At 43.3% G+C, this 24,720-nt stretch overlaps 1 protein-coding gene across 1 annotated transcript in view; it reads right to left on the reverse strand.

The window, feature by feature from the left end:
* IntS2 (integrator complex subunit 2) overlaps nt 1-24,720 on the reverse strand; it is an 80,581-nt gene that overhangs the window by 54,716 nt on the left and 1,145 nt on the right. The window contains exons 3-10 of the mRNA XM_084598048.1: nt 20,944-21,046; nt 20,619-20,732; nt 17,017-17,147; nt 11,352-11,534; nt 9,182-9,357; nt 8,220-8,417; nt 2,977-3,160; nt 375-497 (exon numbers count right to left, since the gene is read on the reverse strand). Coding sequence (XP_084454174.1) covers nt 375-497; nt 2,977-3,160; nt 8,220-8,417; nt 9,182-9,357; nt 11,352-11,534; nt 17,017-17,147; nt 20,619-20,732; nt 20,944-21,046 — 1,212 coding nt within the window. The remainder of the gene's footprint in view (nt 1-374; nt 498-2,976; nt 3,161-8,219; nt 8,418-9,181; nt 9,358-11,351; nt 11,535-17,016; nt 17,148-20,618; nt 20,733-20,943; nt 21,047-24,720) is intronic.

Raw genomic sequence — 24,720 nt, forward strand, 5'->3', positions numbered from 1 at the left:
AACATTTGGTTACCTTTTAAATCCAGCTAACGCTAAATTCAAACACACAGAAATGCCTCCCTGTGCATTATGTACAGAAAAACTGCTTTGATGAAACTAAGCAGTACAACCCCACTTTTTAAAAAGTAATACAAAATGTACCTCACTCAGCAACCCCATGCTTCATGCAGTGAGGAATGCACCTCAGGTGTATTCTACTCCCTGGCTCAACATTCCGTTTCGCTACCCTCTTCATTACTGGTCCTAGCCACCCATACATCTTTCATGATGTGCTACAGTCCCTCAAGCACTCATCTACTGTTTCATCAAAGTAGCACGCTTCTTTTAAGTAGTTGCAAAGCTGATAATCATAAGGAATGAACGAAAGAACTTGCCTTGTGCTTTGTGAATGCTCTGCTCTTGAGTAGCTGGTAGATGCAGTGCACAGGAAGAAAGCCCGCTGTGTTGGCATTCAGGTTAGGTGTCACTGCTACTTTGACCGCATGTGCCGTGACCACCTGAGAATGACAGAGATAAAGCCAAACAATGTGTTAGCACAAAAGTAAGCAGACAAACGTGCATGCAAATTCCCAGAGAAAGCAGCCCGAACAAAACAAGGCAATGAAATATGATTCGCTGTTGAGACCACCATATTCCATTGCTCGTGGGAGCAGCCGTAACGTGGGGAAACATTCCTCTTCGTTACGTTGCAAAACAGCAAAAAGCTGCCAGCTCTGTGCCACTAACAGTTGTCAACACAATTTTTAAAACTTAACAAGACCTGGAAAGTGGTCTGAATAATCAAACAGTTTGAAAAAGTCTTGAACTAAAAAAAAAAAAAAAAAAAACCAACAACTCTGTTTTATAAAGTTGAAAACTGGCTTGAAAAATCACGAATTTTGTCATTTCCCCTAAACAGCTTGCAAGCATTCGCATTAGGTAGTATTTGAGGGTATCAGGAGATAACTTTTCGGAAGCAAACTTTTCGGAAGCAAGCCCCTCCACCAGCCGGGTACCATAGGCAGCGCAAGCTGTAGCGAATGCTGCCGCTGTTCCATTTTCAATGTGATTCTTTACTTTCTTAGCTTTACTGCTTCGATTCAAATCCAAGATAAGGCCTTCCACAGAGACAAAAAGCCAGGTAGTTGTGACAGCTGTTGATCTAGGTTTAGTCAAGAAAACCAAACTTTGTCTATAAAAAGAAATAGCCTAGTCTAAAATATCCAACTCTGGACTCGTAGAGCCAAGGCGCGAAAAATTTCGGTTGTCAATATGAACAGGTGAGGCCAAAATAATACAAAGCACACTTCTGGTGCTTTTTTCTCACACACTCCACCGAAAAAAACGTGTTGGTTACTTGGGTATATAGTAAGTGCGCCAGTAACATGTGCAAATATACTATGTACTGTTAAACCTTTATGCAATGAACCACCATGTAGCGAATTCCTCGATGTTACAAAGTTTTTCAATTCTTCAACTCCACCCTGATTGAATTGCATGCAACGTCAAATAACGAACATAACGAGCCAGTTGACCTCGACATAACAAACTTAGGCGCCGACTATATCTTGGCTAGTGCTGAATTATTAGAAATTTGGCAAAACCCTACAAGTTTCGTGACTTTATAACATGAAGTGACGTAAGAGGAATGTCTACGATTGCAACAAGTAAACATAGTTGATACATCGCGCTGTGTTTCGACGCCAATGGTGCATCTACACAACAAATTTAGCAGACTCCGCTGCTTTCGCTTTTGGAGCGTGGCACTTAAGTAGTTTATGCTCGAAATCACTGAAAACAATGGGGCAAAGAAAAAAGACAGAGCAAGCAGCGTGCGCCCATCCCCACATGTGGTTGCTCACAAGCTCTCGAGCACTGATAGCGGTAGTAGCGGGAACAGCAGAGAGCGCCGGCGACACGAAACAAGAGAGCCAGTTTCCTGGGAAAACAGTGGCAGGCGACAGGGAACACTCGCAAATAAGACAGGCACCTCCTTGCCCGATGGTGCCGCAACTGCACGGGCTCTTCCACAGACCCCAAGTCGTCCTCCACCCTCCCTACCTGTCCCTCTCGTAGATGCCTCGTACCAGCCACGCCTGCAGTGTGATCGCGTGAAGCGTTTCACTGCTTATATCAAGGTGGTTTCCTTTACATTCAATTCTTAATCTGGTTCCTGTTCTGCACTGTCTCTCCGAGTCTTTTCACAAAAACTGCATATTACGAAACTTGGATGTAACGAAAAATTGCGAAAATTTTACAATTTCGTTAAAACCAGGTTTAAATGTTTAATGCACTTCCCAATGGTCGAAGGTAATGCATAACAAGTTTTTATCTCCAAGGCATGTACTATTATTATGGACAGGACTGCACATGTTGCAGTGGTGTGACTCCCGCAATAGAGTTTGAAATATTGCATAAATTCACATAAGTGGTGCTCAAAAAATAATTTGCGTAATAACTTGGTGATATGAAACTGGTCGATACGAATTTCAGGATGTTAACAACCCTTAAAGTTCCCCAGACAGACTGCTTTGCGTACAATCTAAAGAGTTTCTGATGTTCTGAAACACTCTCCCACAGCACTATGGATGCAGCTGTGACAGCAGCCTTGATCACTAACTGCTGCCGCTGTTCACACATTGCTGACTATGTCATTAATAGTCGCACTATGCATAGAGAGCGATTCCTGGCGGCATGACGCCTGAACGTTGCCACCGTCTTAATTTCCAGTTATGCTGCACATGCAAGGAGCAGTTTCTGGTGGTGCTCTCTACTGTATACCACAGAATGCCCTATCGTAACAGAGAAGATTGTGCCATTGTCAATGTCGTAAGCGCAGCGGTAAAAGATGAAAGGGTGGCTGAACACCACACCACCGTCCAGCACTTGATCCCGCCTCAATACGATGTCTGCTCAAGTGAGAAGCTAGAATTGAAATTTGCACCATATCTGAAACTTCACGGCTAATTATGCATTCATCTCCTCGGCCCAACACACCTGGTCTGTGAAGAGCTCCTGGGTAAATATAGTCTTCATCTTGGACAGGCTGTTGGGCCGGATGGGAATCTTCATGCCCAAGGTGGAGCATACCAGGTCAGCTATGGGTGTCAGCTGGTTGCTGTGGAAGTGGATCGCTATCAGCAGCAGCATCTCCCCAAATGAAGCACTCACACCACTTGTCCTGCAGGCAAAAGTAAAAAGAGGAGAGGGTCACTTGGCTCCATCAGGAGGCTGTAGAGAAAACTGCACCGCAAATAGACCCAATTTGCGCATATACACCTAAGAAAGCTACATGTTTGCTTTGGAAACACATACCACTCTGAGGGGACAGATCGGTCAAGGAACAAATCTGCGTAAATGATATCTTGGCTGAGATTGAGAAGACGAAATGAGCAAAGGCAGAGCATTTAATGCAAAGGGAAGAAAATGGATGGTGCCGCGTTTAGACTTGCTAGCCAACCCAATTTTTTTTTTTTTTAATTTGAAAATCCAAAGTAGAGGAGTCGATTTGCAATCAAAACCAAAATACAGAACTGCATGAAAAAGCAAGATAAACAAGATATCATGGGTGCTGCCGCACAGTTACAATTTTATTTTTGCTTTGCAGCTCTCCCTGTAGCTCCTCGCTCCCTTTTTATAAAATTTTGCTGTGCACATGGCACTCATGGGAATGTCAAAATTTGATAGAAGAGCCGTTACTCCAATTGGGGCCTTTCCGGGGGAGTATTGATAAATGGTAGAAGAGCCTACATCAGTTCCACGTTTCCCGGCTTCATTTTACCAACAAACAGCACAACCAGCACTCAGTTTGATGCCCTTAACTGGTCCGTATCCAGTAGGCATTTGGCACTCAATTGTGGTAACATTCAAGAAGGCTGTCATTCTTTACGCAGAAGTAACGAAAAACAACTATGTCGCATTTAATAAGCATTTGGCACTCTGGGGCACAGTAGTTGGGGTGCTCGAAAGCTGTGCCCAAGGATGCGGGATCAAACCCTAGCCTTAGCGGCCGCTTTTCGATGGAGGCTAAAAGCAAGGCGCCCGTTTGCTGTGTTAGCCAATGCACGTTAATGAAACCTAGATGGTCCAAATTTCTCGAGCCCCTCACTCAAAGTCTCTCATTGCCTGAGTCATTTTGGGAAGTTAAACACCATGAAACAAATCAAACGAATTTGGCACTCTGTGTCAGAAACATTAAGTTTACAAATTTGCGTAACCCTCACAGAAAAAAATATGCTTGCAAACCTGGAGGGAGGTAACAATTTTTTTTTTTCTTACGGACAAATTTGAAAATGCGTTCTGCATGAACAGAGTAATGACTGACATTCTAAGCCACAAGGCATTCAAGGAGGCTGTTCTATGTGGTGAAGCGATAAACAGCTACATGGTGGGCCACAAGTTTGGCAATTTGGAACAACGCTATTCAGCAAATACAAGACTTTTTGAGGAGGACCTGCTCCACAGTGAACACGAGTTGCTGGCTGCAGAAGGATGTAAACTTACATCAACCATGCATGTAAAAAATAGTCTCACTGATGGATGTGTGCAGTCAAATGCTTTAAGCATGTGCAGTTGTTCCACGCAATACTGTGGCACAGTTGTTTTCAAAGCTATAGATTTTGTTAGATGACGATTGTAAGCCACATGGCATTCATTTGATGTGACAGGTGCATGTGTATCAAAGCACTTGTCCAACCAAAGTCTCAAATAAGCCTTATAAAACAGCACGAACAATGGTAGACAAGAACGAGAAAGACACGAGACGAGCGCTGTCCCGTGTCTTTCTCGTTCTTGTCTACCATTGTTCGTGCTGTTTTACAATTATGAACGTCTACCAACTTGCCCAAATGAACATTCTGCTTAGTCAAATAAGCCTCCAGGTTTCGTCACACCTTCGTGTGAGGAGTAGGATAAGATTTAGATGTAACTAAGTCCATAAGAGGGAAAAACTATTTTATTACTTCAAGAATGCACTTGACTCAATGTATATCCACAAGAAAAACTTGGTTTGGTCATTAAGTTATGAAATTTACCAAATAAAGCTCTTTCCAATCGAGGTCACAGCATGTTCCTCAGCATTATAAAATGGAACGTTTATGGCACCCTTCAACTGTGCCTCTCCCATTAATCAGGTCAAATGATTTTGTCCAACGTTGCCATTATGTGCCTGCGATGGTGGGCATGATGGAAGATAATAGACGACCAGGCTGGTGCAGAAGTTTGTTTGGTGACCTTGTGGCCACAAAACTAATTGGTGGTGGCAACAGCAGCAAGTGTGCTCAGTGATTTCTGAGGATAAGAATGCCGGTCACTCTCAGCCTCATCCAATCTGAAAACAGCAGCAGCATTCAAATCATCAAGCATAAATGGTCATGTCGAACATTGTTGAAAGAGTTTGTTAGGCATGGCTACAGCAATTCCTGAAAAGCCTGGCTCCCTCTTGCATCACAAAGTGATAAGGCCATGTGCCATCAGCAATAAAAAACATAACCAAACAACATTTTACAGCAATACAACCTTGCCAGCTTACTTGCTTGATAAAAAAGTTGCACTAAACTACAGCTATAATTACACAATATCATGGCCCCTTGACCTCACCCCAAAATTCTTACACTCCGCAAGACTCAAAACAGTGATGAAGGTCGTTGCAATACCTATGGCTCACATGAATAATTTTTCTTGCAGACGTCTTACCACACAGACAAGAGAAAGGTTATGTATACTTGCGCAAAAAACGGGACACAAAAAGGCACATAAACGACAAAGATGAACCAACTCGCCCAAACAAGAGTATTACTTGAACAGACAAGAGAGCACGCAATTACATCTAGAAGCGGAAACTCTACAATGATGCAGGTGTTTGCTGACAACTGCCTTGCATTGTCACTTGAGGTACTTGCGGCATCTAATAGCACAAGGTATATCATACTTGTGAAATGAACATACTCGCATCATGAACGCACTCCCTACCTTCTTGGCCAAAAAGTACAACTGATTCTTCCCTCGCATAATAAATGCACTTACAGCACACAGCCTGCTAATGATAACAGTGAATGCTAGCAGGGAGCTTTGACGCCATGTGTAGAATGTCAAAACTTCTATATCTTAACCCGTGGCAAAAAGAGCCAACAAGAATGATCTGTGAGGCCATGAACCCATAGAAATCCCACCTGGCCACAAAAGGTTCCTCTCTTTCGATCTGCCATAGTAATGTGTCGCTGTTAAGCTTCGCGCTGAAAGCTGTGAGCTATAATATAGTGAACTTCAGTTGTGCTCCTTTTGGATGTGATTACGAACTGGCACATGAGTGGGTTCAGGTTTAAGATACAAAACATTATTGGCCATTCTCTTGAATATGCAAAACATGAGGAGTGAGTTTGGTTTCACTTAGAAGGTGAGTTATAATGAATTACAGTTAAACCTCTATATAACGAACCTCCATGTAGCGAATTCCTCGATATTACGAAGTTTCTCAATTCCCCAAAGCCACCCCAATTGAAATGCGTACTTAAAAACTCTGTAATGAACGTGTCGCAGCAGTTGACCTTGATATAACGAATTTGCGGCACTGACTGTCTCTTACCTAATGCTGAACTACTGGAAATTTGACAGAAGCCCGCAAGTATTATAAACACGAACTGAAGTGCGAGGAACCTTTAACTATAGCAACAAGAGGCCGCAGTCGACACAACGCGCCTTGTTTCAGCGCCGACGCCACACCTATGTGGCAGATGCAGCAGTCACTGCTTCTTTCGCTTTTGGGATGTGACACTACAATAACCCATGCTTAAAAAGCAGCAAAAATAACAGAACAAAGAAAAAAAGACATAGGGTGAGCAGTGTCCGTCCATTACTGCCATGCGGTTGTTTGCAGAACAGCGGAGCATGCCAGGACGTGAGGAACAGTCGGCTTCCCAGGGGCAATGGTAGAGGGCGAGAAAGAACATACGTGAAGACGCAGGCACCTCCTCGCTCAATGGTGGCGCAAACGCACGCGCTCTTCCCCAGACTGATTCCTTCTCCAACCCCTTTTCCCGCTCCCTCGGACACGCGCGCGAGCCGCGGCAAAGGGGAAGGCTGTTGCCACAGACGCGCCGCGCCCTCAGTACGATCGCAAAGTGGTTCATCGCTTCTATAACCTCGAATAATTTATTTAGTGTAAACACTTTCAAGGTGGTTACCTTGCATTCAGTTCTTAATTTGGTTTTCATTTTGCATTGTCCTTTTGGATCTTCATGCGAAAACTGCACATAACGAAAACCTGGAAGTAACGAAAAATCGCAGACATTTTATAATTGCGTTATACATAACCAGGTTTAACTGTAGGTGTTTGTCTATTGCAACAACTTACCTTTAGTCCTGCTTTTACTGCTTTTAATTTCGTCAGATGTTTCACTCCACGTAATAAATGTAGCCCTCACACTTTGAGGCACTTTTTTAAAGAAACAAAAATTGGGAAGACCTTTAAGGGTACGATGCAATAGCGTAATTAGGTCCCATCAGCAGATCCTTGTTCACGCACGTGCTCTTTGCTGCCCATTTTATCACTATTCCTTTAATTTGGGTGTCTATTATCTCACAAAATACTCAACAGCCTACTGTTATAGCCTATCACATTATATGAAGGACCAGTCAACAAAGATATAAAGCCCAGCTCTAGTGAAGCCGTACAAACCTGCTTGCGTGGCCTAAGAGTATAGGGTGCAGTACTCGGGATCGAAGGGTTCCAGAAAGTTTGATTCCCATCTCGCCCTACCATCTCAAAGGAGGAACCCAAGTTGGCAGTTCCTGCCAACTCAGCCATGCCATGTAGTCTCATGACTTCACACAACCTGCTGACCAATCACTGCTAGACCATGTCACTTGTAAAATACCACCTGCCAGAAGCATCTTCATGACTTTTCGCTCACAATGCCAATGCTCGATTTTTTTGGAGAACAGGACCTTTAAGGCTATCATGTAGGAAGTGTATCCATTATGGAAGTAAATATGATAAACTCCTTGCCTTGATGCAAGAGAGGTAGAAAAAATGGGTCCGTTAGGTGTGTTCTTTTGTTTCTTCATGTGCTCCACCAAACAACCTCATCGCAAGGACTGGTGCTATAGCAAACGTGCAGAAAGGTTTTTCACCTGCTGCCAGATGACCCCAGTGCACAACTAGCATTGCGCTACTCGAAGTATACGCAGTCTACTCCACTGAGTCGAGAGAGCCATGCTTGTTACACAGTGGTTGACCTCACCTGCCGAAGTAGCTCTCTTCCTTCATGAGCCAGCGGATCCACTGGGTGGCCTGGCGCTCGTGCTCTTGGCTGGAGACCAGGGATGGGCATGCCAGCAGCATGCAGAGCCCCAAGGAGACAAAGCGAATGCCTGCTGCACTTGGCGGGGGGTGAGACGTGAGCAACTGCATCAGCACCACTATCTCGTCTTCAGTGAACCTGCACCACGCACATGGTCAGCTGATACACCAAGATTTAAACCAGAATGGGTGTAGACATTAATGGATAGGCACTAACCCCCAACTGACTTACTTGATGAGGAAGGGCTTGAGTATTACAGGCCTGCATGTCTATGACACAGACCTTGCATGAATGTTGCAGGCTGAGAAAGCTATGTGTGACCCTAGGAGAGCGCGATAGCTCATGTAAAGACACACAAAATTATGCAGCGTTTGCCCCTGACATGAAGCCAAGATAAGTGGAAGCCATTACAATGAAATTACAGAGGGCGCGAAGTGTGGTAATGCTATTGTCCTCAGGCACAGACAGGCATGGTGGTCACGCAGCAAGCATTTGTGCTAAGGTTTGCACTTTTATCTCTCTGTAATGCTTTTATCTTGTACTTACTGACAGCGCTACGAAAATCACAGTGGTGCAGAGAGGTACATAGTAGCCAGGCAGTCATCAAGCGTTAACGGCTTTCACACCTATCGACATTGCTCCGGAAGCAGTGGCGTGGATGGTTGTGGCCAGTGTTTTTAGATATACTATCCCTATAACAACCAATTGCTACTGTGCCTCCAGGTGACATGAGCACATTGGCGGTAATTATGCAGAGTTACTTTAGAAAGCTGCAAATCTAGAGGCATGACACCACTGGTTTGTTTCTAGATGGAGCTTTACCACAGGACCTGTTGGTAACATACACATTCGAATACTACAACCTAAGGCCCATGGAAGAAACGTGGAGGGAAGGGGCTCACTTGAGGGCTGCGATGCCCCGGAGGGCACAGAAGAGCCGCAGCAAGGCATTGGCCTGCACCACCCGGCAGTCAGGCAGGTCATGCTGTTCCAGACTGGACAGCAGCAGCCCCTGGAGCCGTGACAGCAGCTCCTTGCGCAGGGCTTGCAGGGTGCTGCCCTTGCCCGACTCTCCCTTCTGTAGGGCACAGGCAGAAGCAGAAGGGCAGTGTTACAGCTGATGCTGCACAGCATCCTTGTGGCAATGAAGGTGTCCCATTTGGATTAACAACGGAACAGTCCTTAAACTGATCCCACACTCATGCACACAGTGATGATGGTGGCTACAAGTTCTCTTGAAAACATAAAATCAACTAAAATACAAAAGAGATTTTCCAATCTAACATAAGGCAGGACCATAGTGCTGAAGACTGTTTCCAAGGTCACTGCTTCATGGTTCTAATACAAAGCAACAGGAAGACACTAATTATATGGTGCCTTCATTACTTTTTTTTTTTTACGCAATACTACTAACACACAAGAACAGTCAATAGTAAAAATGATGCATCACAGCACATTTTAGATTAAGAGAGAGAGGGGCATTTTAATGATAGCAGGAAAAAAACACTGCCTCCTGTTTCATTTTCTGGAAACATGAGTTTGTTACATGCAACTGCTTAGTTGGGAAGAAAACATGCGTCCTTTACCTTTTACAAAATTTTCATCAAACTGGTAACTGCTCCCTGTCTTCTCAACAGAATCGCTTTATTTTAGAGATACTCTCACTATTTTATTTATTTATTTATTTTTACATACTCCAGCTCCACCTGTAGCTATAGCAGGAGTGGGAGGTGAACATGATACAATAAAATAATTATACAATACAGTCACTAGAGCAGTAACAAGACAAAGTTTAAACAAACCAATAGCACTAATAACGGCTAGAGGTTACTTGACTGTGTGATGGTCAGTGTGCAACGGCGTCAGTAAAGTTTTGTGAAGGAAGAGAGCGAGGTGAGCCAGGATGCTTATTCCAAGCTGCGATGACACGAGGGAAGAAGCAGTTTTTAAATGGATAATGTCAAGCAACGTAGGGGACAATATTAAGCTCATGGTAGTATCTGGAGGTAGTAGGCCAAGCTGGAGTAATGTAACTGTTAGATGAAAGTCGATAATGAGCATGAGTGATGCAATACAAGAATTTCAACGATTCCAAATGCCGGCGACTTGATATAGTATTGTAAGCTGTAAAGAAAGGAGGGCAGAAGTAGGCGAAAAATCACGATGACACTGGTGACAAATGAAACGAATGGCTTTCTTTTGAACTCTTTCGATCTTGGTAATATCAGTTAGTTTGTGAGGGTTCCATTCAACGCATGCATAGTCTAATACGGGATGGATTAATGTTTTATGTATTAGTAACTTCACATCACTTGGAACTTGAGCAAGAGTATGTCTTAAATATCCTAATTTCATGAGGGCCTTGTTACAAATCTAATCAATATGCTTGGACCAAGATAAATTAGTACTGAAAATAACTCTCAAATATTTATAATTAAATATCCTTTCCAGTGACATGCTATTAGATGAGTAAGCAAAAAAAGAAGGGGAGGAGCTGTTAAAAAATATGACTACAGATTTACGAAAATTAACTCATTTGCCAGTTATTGCACCATTCAGAAAATGTAGTTAATGAACTGTTCAGTTGATAATGATCCTCAGGGCAATTAATGATGTCATAAATAACACAATCATCGGCATACATGCGAATCTTAGATGTGATATTATTCGGGAGGTCGTTAATATAGAGTAAAAAGTGTAAGGGCCCTAATACGGAGCCTTGTGGCACACCAGAAGAAACCGGGGCCACATATGATTCACCTGAATTATATGCTACGTACTGGGAGCGGGCTGAAAGAAAATCAGATATCCAATTAACCAAACACGGATTCTTTAACATCAGGTTTAACTTGAACAGGAGTTTAGAATGAATAACGGTGTCAAAACCCTTAGAGAAGTCAATAAATATTGCATCAATTTGATTACCACAATCTAAGTTAGAAGAAATATCATGTATAAATTCGGACAGTTGTGTTAAAGCCCCGTCTAAAACCATGTTGAACATTACACAAGATGTTGCTAGTTTCTAAATGGTCAACAGTGAGTCTTCACTTTGCTTTCACCTCCCCTTACCTTCTGGCAGCTGCGCACATACTGGGCAAACCAGGTGCGGACCTTGTCATCACTGCCCAGTAGCAGGCCACTCACAAAGGCCACCAGATCTCCGGCGGAGTTGGACTCATTCTGCTGCTCTGTGCTGCGGCAGTGATCCAAGGTCAGCAGCACAGCCAGGCCAGGCATGCGGCACAGTTCCACCTGCCCAGAAAAAAAGAAGCACTCAGCATAAAGCAACAAGCGCTCATAAAGTTACTTCCTATGCTTGGTGATATTTCGTGGCAATATAAAGAAAGGTATGGGGAGGGGTAGGGGGAGGCATTCATGACTGCGTTACTTCGCCAAGAGCAGTGACAGGACAGCTGTCTCGTATGTACAAGCGTTTCTCGCCACGCAGTTGCTTCACTTCACCAATGATGTAGCTATACTCGTGGAGAACTAACTTTTTCTGGCTATGCAGCCAAGGCTACGGGGATGGAGCCTACTCACGGTGTTACTACACCTTGTAGCTCTGGTATATTGGGCATCAGTTACGCCTATACTTTAACTAATAGGTTTCTAGCCGGCAACGAAACAGAAATGTGTTTATTTACACTGGGTCCATTCGTTTCACCTGCACTATGTGAACTGGTTCACGTGGTGCTGCACTTCACCATTCGTTTCAGCGATGCAAGATGGCACCCTCTGCGCCACACCGTTCGTTTCAAAAAGTGCAGACGTCGTGCAGGTCGAGTTCACAAAAATTTCAGCAAAATTGTGCACCTCCTCAGCGGTCAGTGCCGAAATGGTCCAGCTGCAGCCGCCGCATGAAAGCAGACAGCTTGCGCGACGCTGGCTTGTGTGTTGTGATAAACAGTGAAGTGACCCTTATTCCACTCGCCGACGAGAACGGTGCCTGTATTTGCCAAAGAAACGACGCATACTTCAAACCATGTCTATCAAGTAAGCACGTGCATGCGTTATGGTTCATGCTGACTTCAATCGTGATCTAAGTTTGTTTGCGCTTCGTACCAGCTGCCGCATGGTGCGCATACACATACATCGATCAAGGCTGGTTTGTATCAATGCTTCATTGCGATGTGATGTTTGACAATTGATCTTATTCGACATGTTGGCGCCAGTTGATGTGAGTGGCAATATAATTCACAGATAGCAGACCACATGCGGTCGGCTTTTGTACATATATGCATCGCATATTCATGAATGAATGAATTCTATCGCCTGTGTATATGCCGCTCGATCAACGGTGCTAATCATCCCAAACATGAAGATTTTCAAGTATTCCACATCGCATTAAGTACGTCTTGTGCAAATGCATATATATGCACCTTTTGCGGCAGCCGGCGATCGAAGCGCACATGGTCATGATTGAAATATATAATCATGCATCACACCGCATGCGTGTGTCTACTTCTTGAGTATGTGTAGCAGATACCTTGGAGACCTCGATCGTGTTCTCGTTGACAAGTGTCGTTTATTACAAAGCACAGACCAAAAGCATCGCAGCTGAACAATGTCAAAACTTCGTTGTCATGTTATTTGAACATTCATCAAGTTAACCGGAACGTTGGCGCCGGCTGACGCGATGTTGCACACAGCCGGCCGCAGCTTGTTGGCGACGTCAAGGCTAGCAGACGGCCAGGCCTGCACTCTACCATTCGTTTGTAAGTAGCTGGTGCCAATGCTGCACCTGAACTGCTGAAACAGATGTTGTACGCTTGCGGCACTGCCTCAGAACTTTATGGAACTGGTGCAAAGAGTGCAGCTGAATCGAACAAACCTACTACTGAGGGCCCAAGTGAACATAATTTCGAGGTTAATGAATGTTCCATGCTCGTACGCTATTGAAACAAGCGCATTGCAAAAGTGTGCAGAAACCAGCGGGTATGCGCAGCAGAAGAAGCAGACGTAAGCTTTTCGGGAACCCCGACAGATAGCACAGCCATCCTGTTTGCTCCGCGTAGTGTACTAATCTTAAAATGCACTGCATTAACACTGTACATTGTAGTAAAACATTGATGGAATAATAACATGAACATTTCCGTAATGGGGTAATCTGAGCTCAATCTGCGAAATTTATGAAGGGACTATATTCTGCTGCGCCCTTAGCTGATGCGTCTCGACTCTGTAGCTTTGGCTGCATAGCCACAAAAAGTTGTCCGAGAGTATAGCACCATCCAAGGAAGTTTAGTGTAACGAGATGTGGCAAACATATTTACTAGCCTTGTTGAGCCAAAGGTCACTGACATGGTAAATTTAACCTTCAAGTGCTGGAGTAGAGGTGCATCAGCCACATGACTCACCATTGCAACTACGACGCGAAGAGCCGGCGGCGCTCGCTCACCTCACATCTACACGGAACCACATGTTTCGCTGCTTAACTAAATAAAGGCACGAGGCATTTGCTTCACAATCGCAGACAGCCAGAGAGGAGCCATGTCCTCGAACCGGTGCTTCAATGTGTATCAGTGTCATTGCAAAAAGCGTTCCAGTGTATGCTAGTGATCAACAACTGTGGATAGTACTTGACAATTTCAACAGGAAGGGACTTAGGTTTAAACAGAGGATGAAAGACATGTTCGACCTGGACTTAGTCAGACTCGGATATTGCTACTACTCAACGGGGAACCAGTGGGTTCGTTCGATTCAGAAGTGACTCTCAGCATCAACTGTGAAAAGTTCTGCCAGTGCCAGTGAGGTTCCTGTGGTTCAGGTGCAGCATGTCTGCAGTGCCACACATTACTGGTGCGGCACTTTTCAATCGAGCCTTGTCGCCTGCTTGCTGGTTCCCGTTGGCCTTAAGCTATAAATTCTTGTGGCGCACCTACTTTCGTGCCTTGCGAGTTCAAGGACAACATTGTTGACATCATTTATATGAAATTCCTGGAGTCCTCCAATCGTAAGGATGAGGAACACGAGGTCGTGCTTCCTTCACGGCAACACAGTTATTCCACCATGGTTCCAAGCCCAAGTGGTTCAGACAGACCCCAATTTAAGTACTACAACGAAAACGCTGTTGTTAGCTTTGAATTCAGGAGGCTATTCAGGTTGTCATGAGAGATCTTGGAAAAACTCCTCTATTTTCATGGACAATGAATCCGTCGACGACGGGGAAATTGTCCTTAAGTTGACCATCAATGTTTACAAGCATCTCATCGGCAGTGCGCGTCATCTAATTCCATCAACACGTGCATGACTTTTTTGCACCTCCTCCTCGGTGAGTGCCCCAATGTTTTGCAGCACAACAGTGGCACGACGACCGCATCAAAATCAATTGCAGATGGTGGTGCAGAGGCGCTCAGAATTGAGCGCTTTGGTACAGCGCACCATTGACCAGTGACAACAGTACAGAGAACACGACTATACTGAACACAGCTAGTATAGACCTGCAGAGAGAGTCATTTAACTCAAGTTGCTCTGTTGCCAGGGTTGAAACAACGGCAAATTACTTCACTGACCATCAAACAATATTTGCCGCAGTAAAACCAAACAGGAAATAAATGATGCAAAGCAGGCTCAGCAACACATGACAGCCAAGTATAACCATGACCGTGCTTGAGCGGCGGCGGCGAAGCACTCTTTACAGCCAGCGTACGGGGGGTGTTTCCTGTCTGTCATTCTGATGAAATCATGGCACTCTGACCCTGCACGCCCTTCGCGGGCGAAATGACTGTTCGCGTGCAAAGAATGTTGGCACATTTGCTCTGGGATCACGTTCTTAGTGCACAACAAACTGTAAAAAAAATTGATGCTGGCCATGCCTACACATTTTATGCCTTCACTTAGTTGTGATATTCGTGTTCTTCATTCTCATCAATGAGACGTAAACTTGAGAAGCGCTCAGAGCATTTGGTGTATGAGGATGGTAATGAATGCCATCTGTTACCTCGAGGCAATGCGCACACCTCAGAACAGGAAGACAGATTACAAAGAAGGCACTGGTCGAAGTGCATGAAAAGTGCAATAAGTAAATTTTTTCAACTCATGCTAACAGAACTTACAACAGGTCAACAACCAGCCTGACTTGCCAACAGACACGTGCCCGAAAGACACGAGCCCCTGAACGTGATGCGGCGTAGTAGGCACACTAACAGAATCAAAATAAAGACCTGCAAATCTGTGGCAGATGGCAGAACAACCCTTGAACCCATAACCACACGCACGTGCCGTGAAACGCGCGCGCAAAGCGAGCGCGCCCCCCAACAACGAAAGTGGCGGGGGTGGGCGCAGTCAATCCATGCTCTTCAGAATATATATGTACCAACACAACGTGGGGCGTAAATACGAACTTGTAGAATGATATTACAGATTGCTCAGCCTGTCCAAGGGCGCGAGCTTCGCGCTCAAGCACAAAGTTTTGAGCGCAGGATATAGAACGTACCGATACGTCGGTGACACTGTGGGGGGGAAGCGCGAAAACGTACCGGTAGGTTCGTGACAGCGAAAGGGTTAAACAACTTTTTTTTTCAGTAAACTACGAGTTAACAAGAAATTGTTATCTATAGACAAGGACCTAACCTCTTCAGGCACAGCATCCATATTTGTGAACGTGACCTGAATACTATATCTTGCCTATAAAAGGTGCAGTTACCCCAAATTTAAATGCAAGATAGGCACTCACAGCCGAGAAATCTGCACAAAGATATCAACTCAAGTATGTGAAATGGACGCAGTAACCTACTGTGTTGAAAGGGTAGGTCAGCATTTTATGGTAGTTCTTGCACAGTTCCGGCAAGGGTCAATATTGGTTGCTTCTTTTGCAAGTATAAATACATTTTAATGTGCCTGAAACATGTGCTTTAGTTTACATAACATAATATGACAGGAATGAGCCTACAGAAGTATAACTGAGACCATGAAAATAGTGTGGAGCCAACACATGGATACATGAAGGCCAGAGAGTAACTGCATAAATAAACAGTGGGGAAGGTTCCTTGCATGCAATCCTGGCATGCTCCTTACAAAAATGGAAAAAACTGCTCCTTCGCTGGATCTTAAGTCACACCATTCTTCTGCGCACAATGAAATGGATAATTTCAGCTCTGCGGCTTACACTCAACTGCCATAAAAAGTCACCGCGATGCATAGAGAGATCATTCGGCAATATTAAAGAAGCAAAAGAAATGACTCCGTAAACTGACAAACGTTAGTTTTATAGCATCAGCTGCTATAACCAGACTTCTTCGAGACCTCATGGTCATTATCTGCAAGAAATGATGTCATCACACACAGCAGGATCACATGACCCTGTCATCAGCCACATAACCACACAGTTCTGGTTGCTCATGTGGGCCAAACACATTCTCTCGTAAAAATCCCTTTACACACAGGCAGCTCATGCCGAAACTGGTGTGACATTGTGTGAGTGCCCCGCCAACATTTTTTTTAAATCCTGAATTGAACCTTCATTTCTGCATAGCAACTGCACATGTCTACATAAAGATATGTTCGTATCTGACAAGACTGCCATTTCGCAAGACCTTTAGTAGCCAGTTCCAGAAACCTTTCTTTAACTGCATATTGCTTTTGATGACATTCTTGATCTGCATAGGTAAATGTAATAAATTTATGAAGCAACAATTGACATCTCACCTGCTTAGAAAAAGAAAAAAATAATACTTTCATATGTGCAGCTAAGTTTTAATTGTCAGACAAACTCCCACATAAAAGAAGGAAGGCTCACCGCTTTTGCCCGAACCACCAGTGCCTGTGGTGGATTCATGCTGCACAGCAAATGTAAGGCCTGCATACGCACACAGCCACCAGGTGTGTCTTCATCCTGTTTGTCACCATTGGAGATCAGGGCAAGGCACACTAGAGGAAAAGAAAATTGTGGGTGCACTTAATCTCCACCTTTAAGGGTAAGATGCCATAGTTTAGGTGACTACCGGCCATATCAAGCCCCATTTTAACCAAGCCGTATGAACATCGTGTGAGGTGTGCTCGGCCTGCTTCTGGCAGCGTGCAGGTCGCGGGCACCGTGGTCGCGATGATCGTAGCGTCAGCGTAGTGAAACCAAAACCATCGAAACAGCCAGCCAACACCATCGCCAGATAGCGCTTCCACTAACCGGAAGTCTGATGCTAATTGTGCTGATTAATTAATGAGACCTGAACAGCGAATTTAGGCTGAAATTCTTATACGAGGCAGAAATCTGACATGCTAAAACCGGGAAAAAAACCTCGTATGTATTTTATGCAGGTTTTTACGGTAAGAGGCACAGACTTTCGTTAAAGCTATAACTGAGAGCACCAAAATATGTTGACATAGAATGAAATTAATACCTAAACAAAATAAACTCGGTAAAACCTACCACAGATACGAAAAACCGTTCTGGCTTAAAGCAGCGCTGCTACAAGTACGGCAGCGTCATCTGTAGTGCAGTTTTCTGTTTTAAACAACACATTTTAAAAACAATTGAAGAAAGATTAAACAGCAGAAGTAGCTGTAAATTACTGAAAGAGAAAAAAGCAGGCTGCCTTAAAATTATATGAACACAAATACCTCTCTGTATGACGCTGCGGCACAATCATAATATGTAGTATATTCACTTCAGGCACTCCGAACAGATGATATACTAGTAGCAACAAAAGGACACAGTACAGCGCCACCATCTGCTAAAGCCTGACTTTCCTAATCAATTTAAAATATAAATTCTTGTTTAAAGTTCTCCCCTCGATACTGCTGCCAAGTAGTAAGATCTATGAGAATATGCCGATGCCTTCATATTCGTCTCCAGCAGCAGATTGTTCCTTTAAACTTAAAAAGAACACACACTGCAGTTCCAACCACCACATACCGTGCCACAGTGGCTTCATTCAGCCAATACTGCACTCGAAATGTGTAATCTCACCTTTCTTCAGAGATGTAATTAAAATCACACGCAAATAGCACCAACAAAAATAATCGAGTGGCACAGGAAACAGCCAATAAATTGTACAGCAAGTCATATGCATCGCTTCCTACAAAAACCAGGTAAAATTATTTAACTTTCTATAGTATAACTTTCACCAGTACGGTCTGCTACGAAACAAAATAAAGTCCGCATTTTTTACTTTCCAAAACAAAAACAAGTGTACACTTTCGCAGTGTTTCTCATCCACCTCGCATTGCATGTTTAGATCATCATGTTCAGACAAAAATTAATGCTTCATCAGCTCTAGATGTAGAAATATCTTTCATGTAAACTTGCAAATAGGAAAAACGTGTGTTCTGAGAAAATGAGGGAAAATGTACAGAGATGAGGAATAAATATTAGCAGGAATAATTATAGCCAATATTCAAAACAATAAATGAGAAACTTCATAGATAGTAGAATGTGGGCTGCAGATTTCAAAAATGCTATATTTCCAAAAAAAGTTGAAAGGGGCTCTGAAGACTCCCTTCCCCCTCAATGGAGCCAAGAAGGCTGAATGCGGATCTTGTCCGACTGCTCAGTGGAACATTACCCTGATCAAATAAATTTGGGCAGGTCAATGTAGCTAGCAACAGCTGCCCAGTGCAGTCCTACTGTGACTAAAGTCAATTATCCTTGACTAACCGTTATCTGCCCGAGATTAATGGCTTCAAAACAACCCTCTATATGCCTGCTGCTGCATCGCAATCAGACAGTATGCAGCAATCGACTGCTCTACAGCCGTTCTGAATTATTTCTTTTCCCCGTTCTGCGCACGCAAACACACTTCGTCTTTACTACACCTACCACCAATGAGAGCCCCACTTTGCTTCAGCCTGAATAATTGTAAGGCACATAATTTGATTCGAAATTAAAGGAGATACAAACCATTCACCATGACATTAAGCATATTGTGAATGATAGGGCCTTTGTCACTGACCTTAACAATATTAGCAATAATAGAAAGTACTTTTTGGGTATATCACTTAGCTATACAGAAGCTTACGCAGGCTGGTACAAATTTAAAATGGTGGAGCAGCACAAAATTTAAGAGATACAAAGGAAGAAGTGAAAGAAAGCGTACATGTAGTGTCTACTCCATTGTGTATATACCACCAAGTCAGCACCGCTTTCCAGCCTTATGAACGCTACTTATCCAGAGAGCTTCTTCACTATAGTATAGCTTCTCAATTATACTCAAATCCCCAGTACTGATGGCTGCAATGCTAAGAAACAAAAAAATATATGAAACCGAAAGTGCTCTAACAAAAAAATAAAAAAACAAACATTACATGCCTGCAACATTTAATGAGCAGAGAACCTAAGGCAAATGAACTCAAAACAAGAGCATTAAAGAAAGCATCAGATATGCATGCTTGATAAATGAAGCAGTACTTAAATGAGCACGAGTCTTAATGATGACCTGAAAGATCTTTCCAGACTCGCTATTTTGCTATTTTCTCCACACTCTTCCTCTGCGACCTTACAATTTCATTGTTGCTGCGTCCTTTTTCATTAAATGTGATATAAGGAGACTGTTGGCATCCTTTAAATGAGCTCTTTAGTGGGTTTGGTTTATGGGGTTAATAATAATTATGGGGTTATTAATATGGGTTTAATATTCCAAAGCAACAGTCTATGAGAGACACCACAGTGAATGGCTCCGGATATTTCGACCACCTGGGGTTCCTTAACTTGCAGTGACATCGCACAGCACACAAAGACCTTGCCTTTCACCTGCATCGAAAAGCAGCCGCCACAGCTCGGGATTCAATCCCGCATACTTGGGTACAGCACTCAAGTGCCCCAACCACAGCACCACTGCGGTGGGTTTGAGCTTTTTAAGCATTCTTTTTTTTTTTTTTTTCATAGTACAAGCTGCTTGCAATTATAAAATCATAATATACCTATTTAATTTTTTTATTTTGCATTTAGACTTTATCAATCCGCCTTTTTCACAAAATGTGGTGCCCTCTGGGAGTGGTTGAAAATTCTTCTGCTGCTGGTTGAAAACGTCCTTAGGAGATGCAGCCGCCTGTGAAATGGCAAAGCGTGTTCTTGACAGCTACCACCATCTGTTGCATACGCCTGCCACGAATATGAACTGCGCATGGCCCCCGAGATCAGCTCCAGCTTCACCGATCGCGGAGGCCGAGAACTGCGCATATGTAGCTGGGGCTAGTGGTTCGTTTTCAGCAAGGGGACAGGCACGCATGCGCAGAGCAGCCTTGTGAAAAAGTCTAATTATGTCTCGCTGCCTGCCACATTCACCAGCCAGCACCTGCTGCTTGAAGTGCTATTCCCTCTTCTCGGCATAAAAAAAAGAATACTGGGAAAAGGCAATGGTTGATTTTGAGCTCGAGCATGTTCACCGCATGGGTGTGGCTCACCCTCTGCAAAGCTGTCAGGAGCATTGGCAATGAGTCGGCACAAGAGGTCTGGGCCATTCCTGAGGTGAATGAGCGTCTCTGCAATGTCCTGAATGTGCAGGATTCCCGGAAGCTCTGAAACATCAGCCAGTGCACCTTTCACTAGAGTGCCACTTCCGCAGAAACGAGAACAACTGCAAGCATGCTTGTGGAAGATTATGCACACAGCATTACAGGAGCACATATTAGTTTAAGTTTCAGTATTATAGCAAAAATAGTTTATGAGAACATCCATTACTGAGTCACATGCTAATAGGGCTGTCAAGAAACAGTACCAACTCTTTACCTGCGTGGGCAATACACATGACGTCTGCCACCTCGTCCAAGTAGACATCATTGTCAAAAAGGTCCGACGTTTTTGTGCCGGGTTCACTTCTGTTCTCCTTGACCTAGCAATGTGAGACAGGGGAGCCAATAGAAGCACTACACAGGACTGCAAACACAACATGCTAACCCAATAAGAGCCAAGATCTGTAACACAAAGTAATGCAACATGACAACAGAAGAGTTCTTCCTCTAAAATTAACAAGTGTGTTACTGCTTAAAAAGCACCACAGTGATTTGTCAAAAAAGTGCTACCGTGAAGTAATATACCTATATCGATCAGGGACAGATTTATGGACTTGGCCCAGGAAAGGGCAGTAAGGGATGGCGGAGCATTTGAATCATGTATTTTCATAACTTTTTTTGTCAAAAAATTGGATTCAACATGATCTTCTATATAGAATTTCTCACTTGGGGGAAGATGGACTGCCATCCACACTTAAATTCGCCCCCTGATGTTACTGATGCTTTTCATACCCTGCAATTCTGATCCTCATAATAGAAACTCACAAAATTATAGCAATGGTTAACACTGCATCCTCCTACAGGAAAGAGACGAACCGCCTATACACAGCTTGCACTGCCATCGATAAAATAACTCCCATGTTGGAGACAAGAAGCATAACTAAAATCTTTTGACCAACGCTATAAAAGATGCGTGTGGTGTGCCATCGTGGTGTCCATGGTTCCTGGGCAAGCATGCAACATGCAAGGTCATGCCACATGTTGAGCAACATTTGGGAAGAGGTTAAAAAAGGGATGTAGAAAAAGATTTGGCTTATAGGGTTTAACGTCCCAAAGCAACAACACTATGAGGGTCACTGCAGTGGAAGGCTCAGAAATTTTGACCGCATGGGGTTTTTTAACTTGCACTGACATTACACAGTACATGAACGCCTTGCTTTTTGCCTCCATTGAAAAGCGGCTGCCGTAACAAGCGTGTTTTCAAAAACACAAGCATGTGTTCAAAAATCATGGAACACATTATTTACTCTCATGTCGTCAACTTCCTAACATCCATCAAATTTTTCCATCCCAATCAGCACAGTTTTCAGAAAGGCCTTTCATGTGACACTCAACTAGCATAGTTTCTAAATGACATTAGTTCCAACTTAGACCTTAATATTCCTACTGATGCACTCTTCTTAGATTTCTAAAAAGCGTTTGCTAAGGTTTCCCACAAGCAACTATTACTAAAACTGTCAAGAACTAACTTAAATGCATCTGTATTCAATTGGATCGAAGATTTCCTTACTAACCGCTAACCATTTTGTTCTCGCTAACAATTACTCTTCCAGCTTCACCCCTGTTCTCTCTGGTGTACCCCAAGGTACCGTACTTGGTCCTCTTCTTTTCCTTATATATATTGATGACCTACCCAGCTGCATTTCTTCCAACGTCCACCCTTTTTGCCGGCGACTGTTAAATTACCTTCCCATACATAACCCTACTGATAATTTGGCTCTTCAGGCCGATCTGACAAAAGTCGAGGAATGGTGTCAAAATTGGTTAATGACCCTTAATGTTAACAAAACAGCCCTAATTACATTCCACAGACACCAGCATTATTGTTTGTGCAACTACTTACTAAACGGTACTACTATCTCCTCGGTAGCTTCTTTGAAATTTTTAGGTGTCACAATTTCCAGTGATCTTGCATGGCATTCACACATTACATCCATTACTAATGATGCTAACCGCGCACTTGGGCTTCCTTCGACGTTAACTAGCTCAGGCACCTTCTTCCGTAAAACATCTAACTTATGTAACTCTTGTAAGGCCCAGATTGAAGTACGTCTGCGCATTGTGGGAATCGCATCTTCAAAACCTGACATCTACCAATGAATAAACCCAAAACTGCACAGCTAGATTTATCGTCTGACTATTCTCGCAATACTAGTGTCACTAATCTAAAAGCTAATGCCAGTCTCCCAAGCTTGCAAGCACGCTGTAAAATATCTAAACTCTGTTTATTTCATAAATTTTATCATGCCTTATCACCTAACACAGCAGTCATCATGCTGATCCATCGGACATCCAGTTGCATTAGCCACACTTTGGCCGTTTATCCGCCACATGTCCGAACAACAACACACTTCAAATCATTTTTTGTAAAGACTGCCATCGACTGGAACGATCTTCCCGCTGACACCGTCCATTCTAGCCCAAGCCATTTCAAAACTGCCATTGAACAATTTTTCTGTTAATGGCGATAATTGTGTCAAACCTACCCTCATGTAAAACCCAACTCCTGGGTCTTTGAGGTATTGGAAATAAATAAATAAAAAAAGCCAAGAACATAAAAGAAATGTAGACACCAAATTTTGCTTGTGTGTTGTTCTTTGTAATGTTGTGTGAAGAATTAATACACATGGATCACTACATGGTTTCCATCTGTAACCACTTTATATCAAATTCTATACCAAATTTATTTGCTCATGCTGTTTTGGCATCCACATCCAAAAGATGGCTCTGAACTGAAGGTTTAATGCAGGCTGCTTGAGATGTGAAAAATCTGCAGCGCAATTGCTACTTCTTCATTCGTTGTCATTCTGGTTCTTGAAGCAAGTTGGCTTTAGCAATGAGCGAATTAAAACAATGAAGCAGTGATTATATCACAGTTTAAAATTTGACAAGAGAACCATCATTCAGGTGTTGATACCAGACCGGCATGAGAGAAAATATTTCATAAAAAATCCAGCAGTCATAGGCATGTGGTGAACCATATAAGCTAATGTTTAGCTCATCATTGCAAGAAAAAACATGCAGACAAAAATTTACTATATGGGCAGGTCATGTAATGTGAAGAAAAAGCAATAACCACAAGGTTCATTCAATACACTTCCAAGTAGAGGAGGATGTGATAAACTGGACCTACTCGATCTCCAAACTTTTGACCCCAGAACACAAACAAGTAACCAAACAGCTGCACCTCTGAAGTGAATAGAAAGCTGTTCTACGTCAGGCTCCTTTTTGCTGGTAATAGTCAAGATGTACAACTCTTGTTTGCAATGCAACCATTCGAGAATGTGACTAGCAGGTTGCGTTTGCCAATATGAAGGTTGACACTATGAACCCACTCTTTGGATGAAAATTAAAACTATTCACTTGCTCTTTGAAGCTTGCAAGTGTGTGTGTGCCTTAAAGGCAGATAACAGGAGAAAGCTGACATAATCAAGTGTGTCTGAAACAAAGTAGCAAGTTCTGAAAATTTGATAGAATAATATGGCCCTGGCTGGAGCAAACGAGCATATAAATCGAAGTTACTGCAAGGGCCTTTGTCCCTGCCTAATAATGAATAAAATGTGACGTACTCCAGGCACACCATTTTACAAACTGCCAAGCTGACAAGTGAATTCCTGAAACACATACTAGACACCCACATGAAACGATGGTCGTTGGCAAAAGCAAGGGTAAATAATCCCTACCCTTGGCAAATCTTTGGACGTTACGAATGTAACAAGCTTCGAAATTGTCATCACGCTTGTGGGACTGGCTAATGATGATTGATTGCGTGCATGAATGGCAATGAATAGCAACAACACTAAAGACCCGTTCACACTTGCACAGAGACTGTGCAACCATTTTAGCCAAAAAGCAACAGTCACTGGCCAACCGACCACTGCTTGATTTTCCAGCTTTGCGACTGCTAGTTGCAAACTGGTAACCAATGAAAAGCTCAGCTGGAGTGAATGTCAAGAAAGACAAGATGTGGAAAGTGACCTGCAGGTCGCATTTG

Source organism: Amblyomma maculatum, chromosome 3 (genome assembly GCF_055883805.1).
Source record: "Amblyomma maculatum isolate TAMU_Amacu chromosome 3, ASM5588380v1, whole genome shotgun sequence".
NCBI lineage: Eukaryota > Metazoa > Arthropoda > Arachnida > Ixodida > Ixodidae > Amblyomma > Amblyomma maculatum.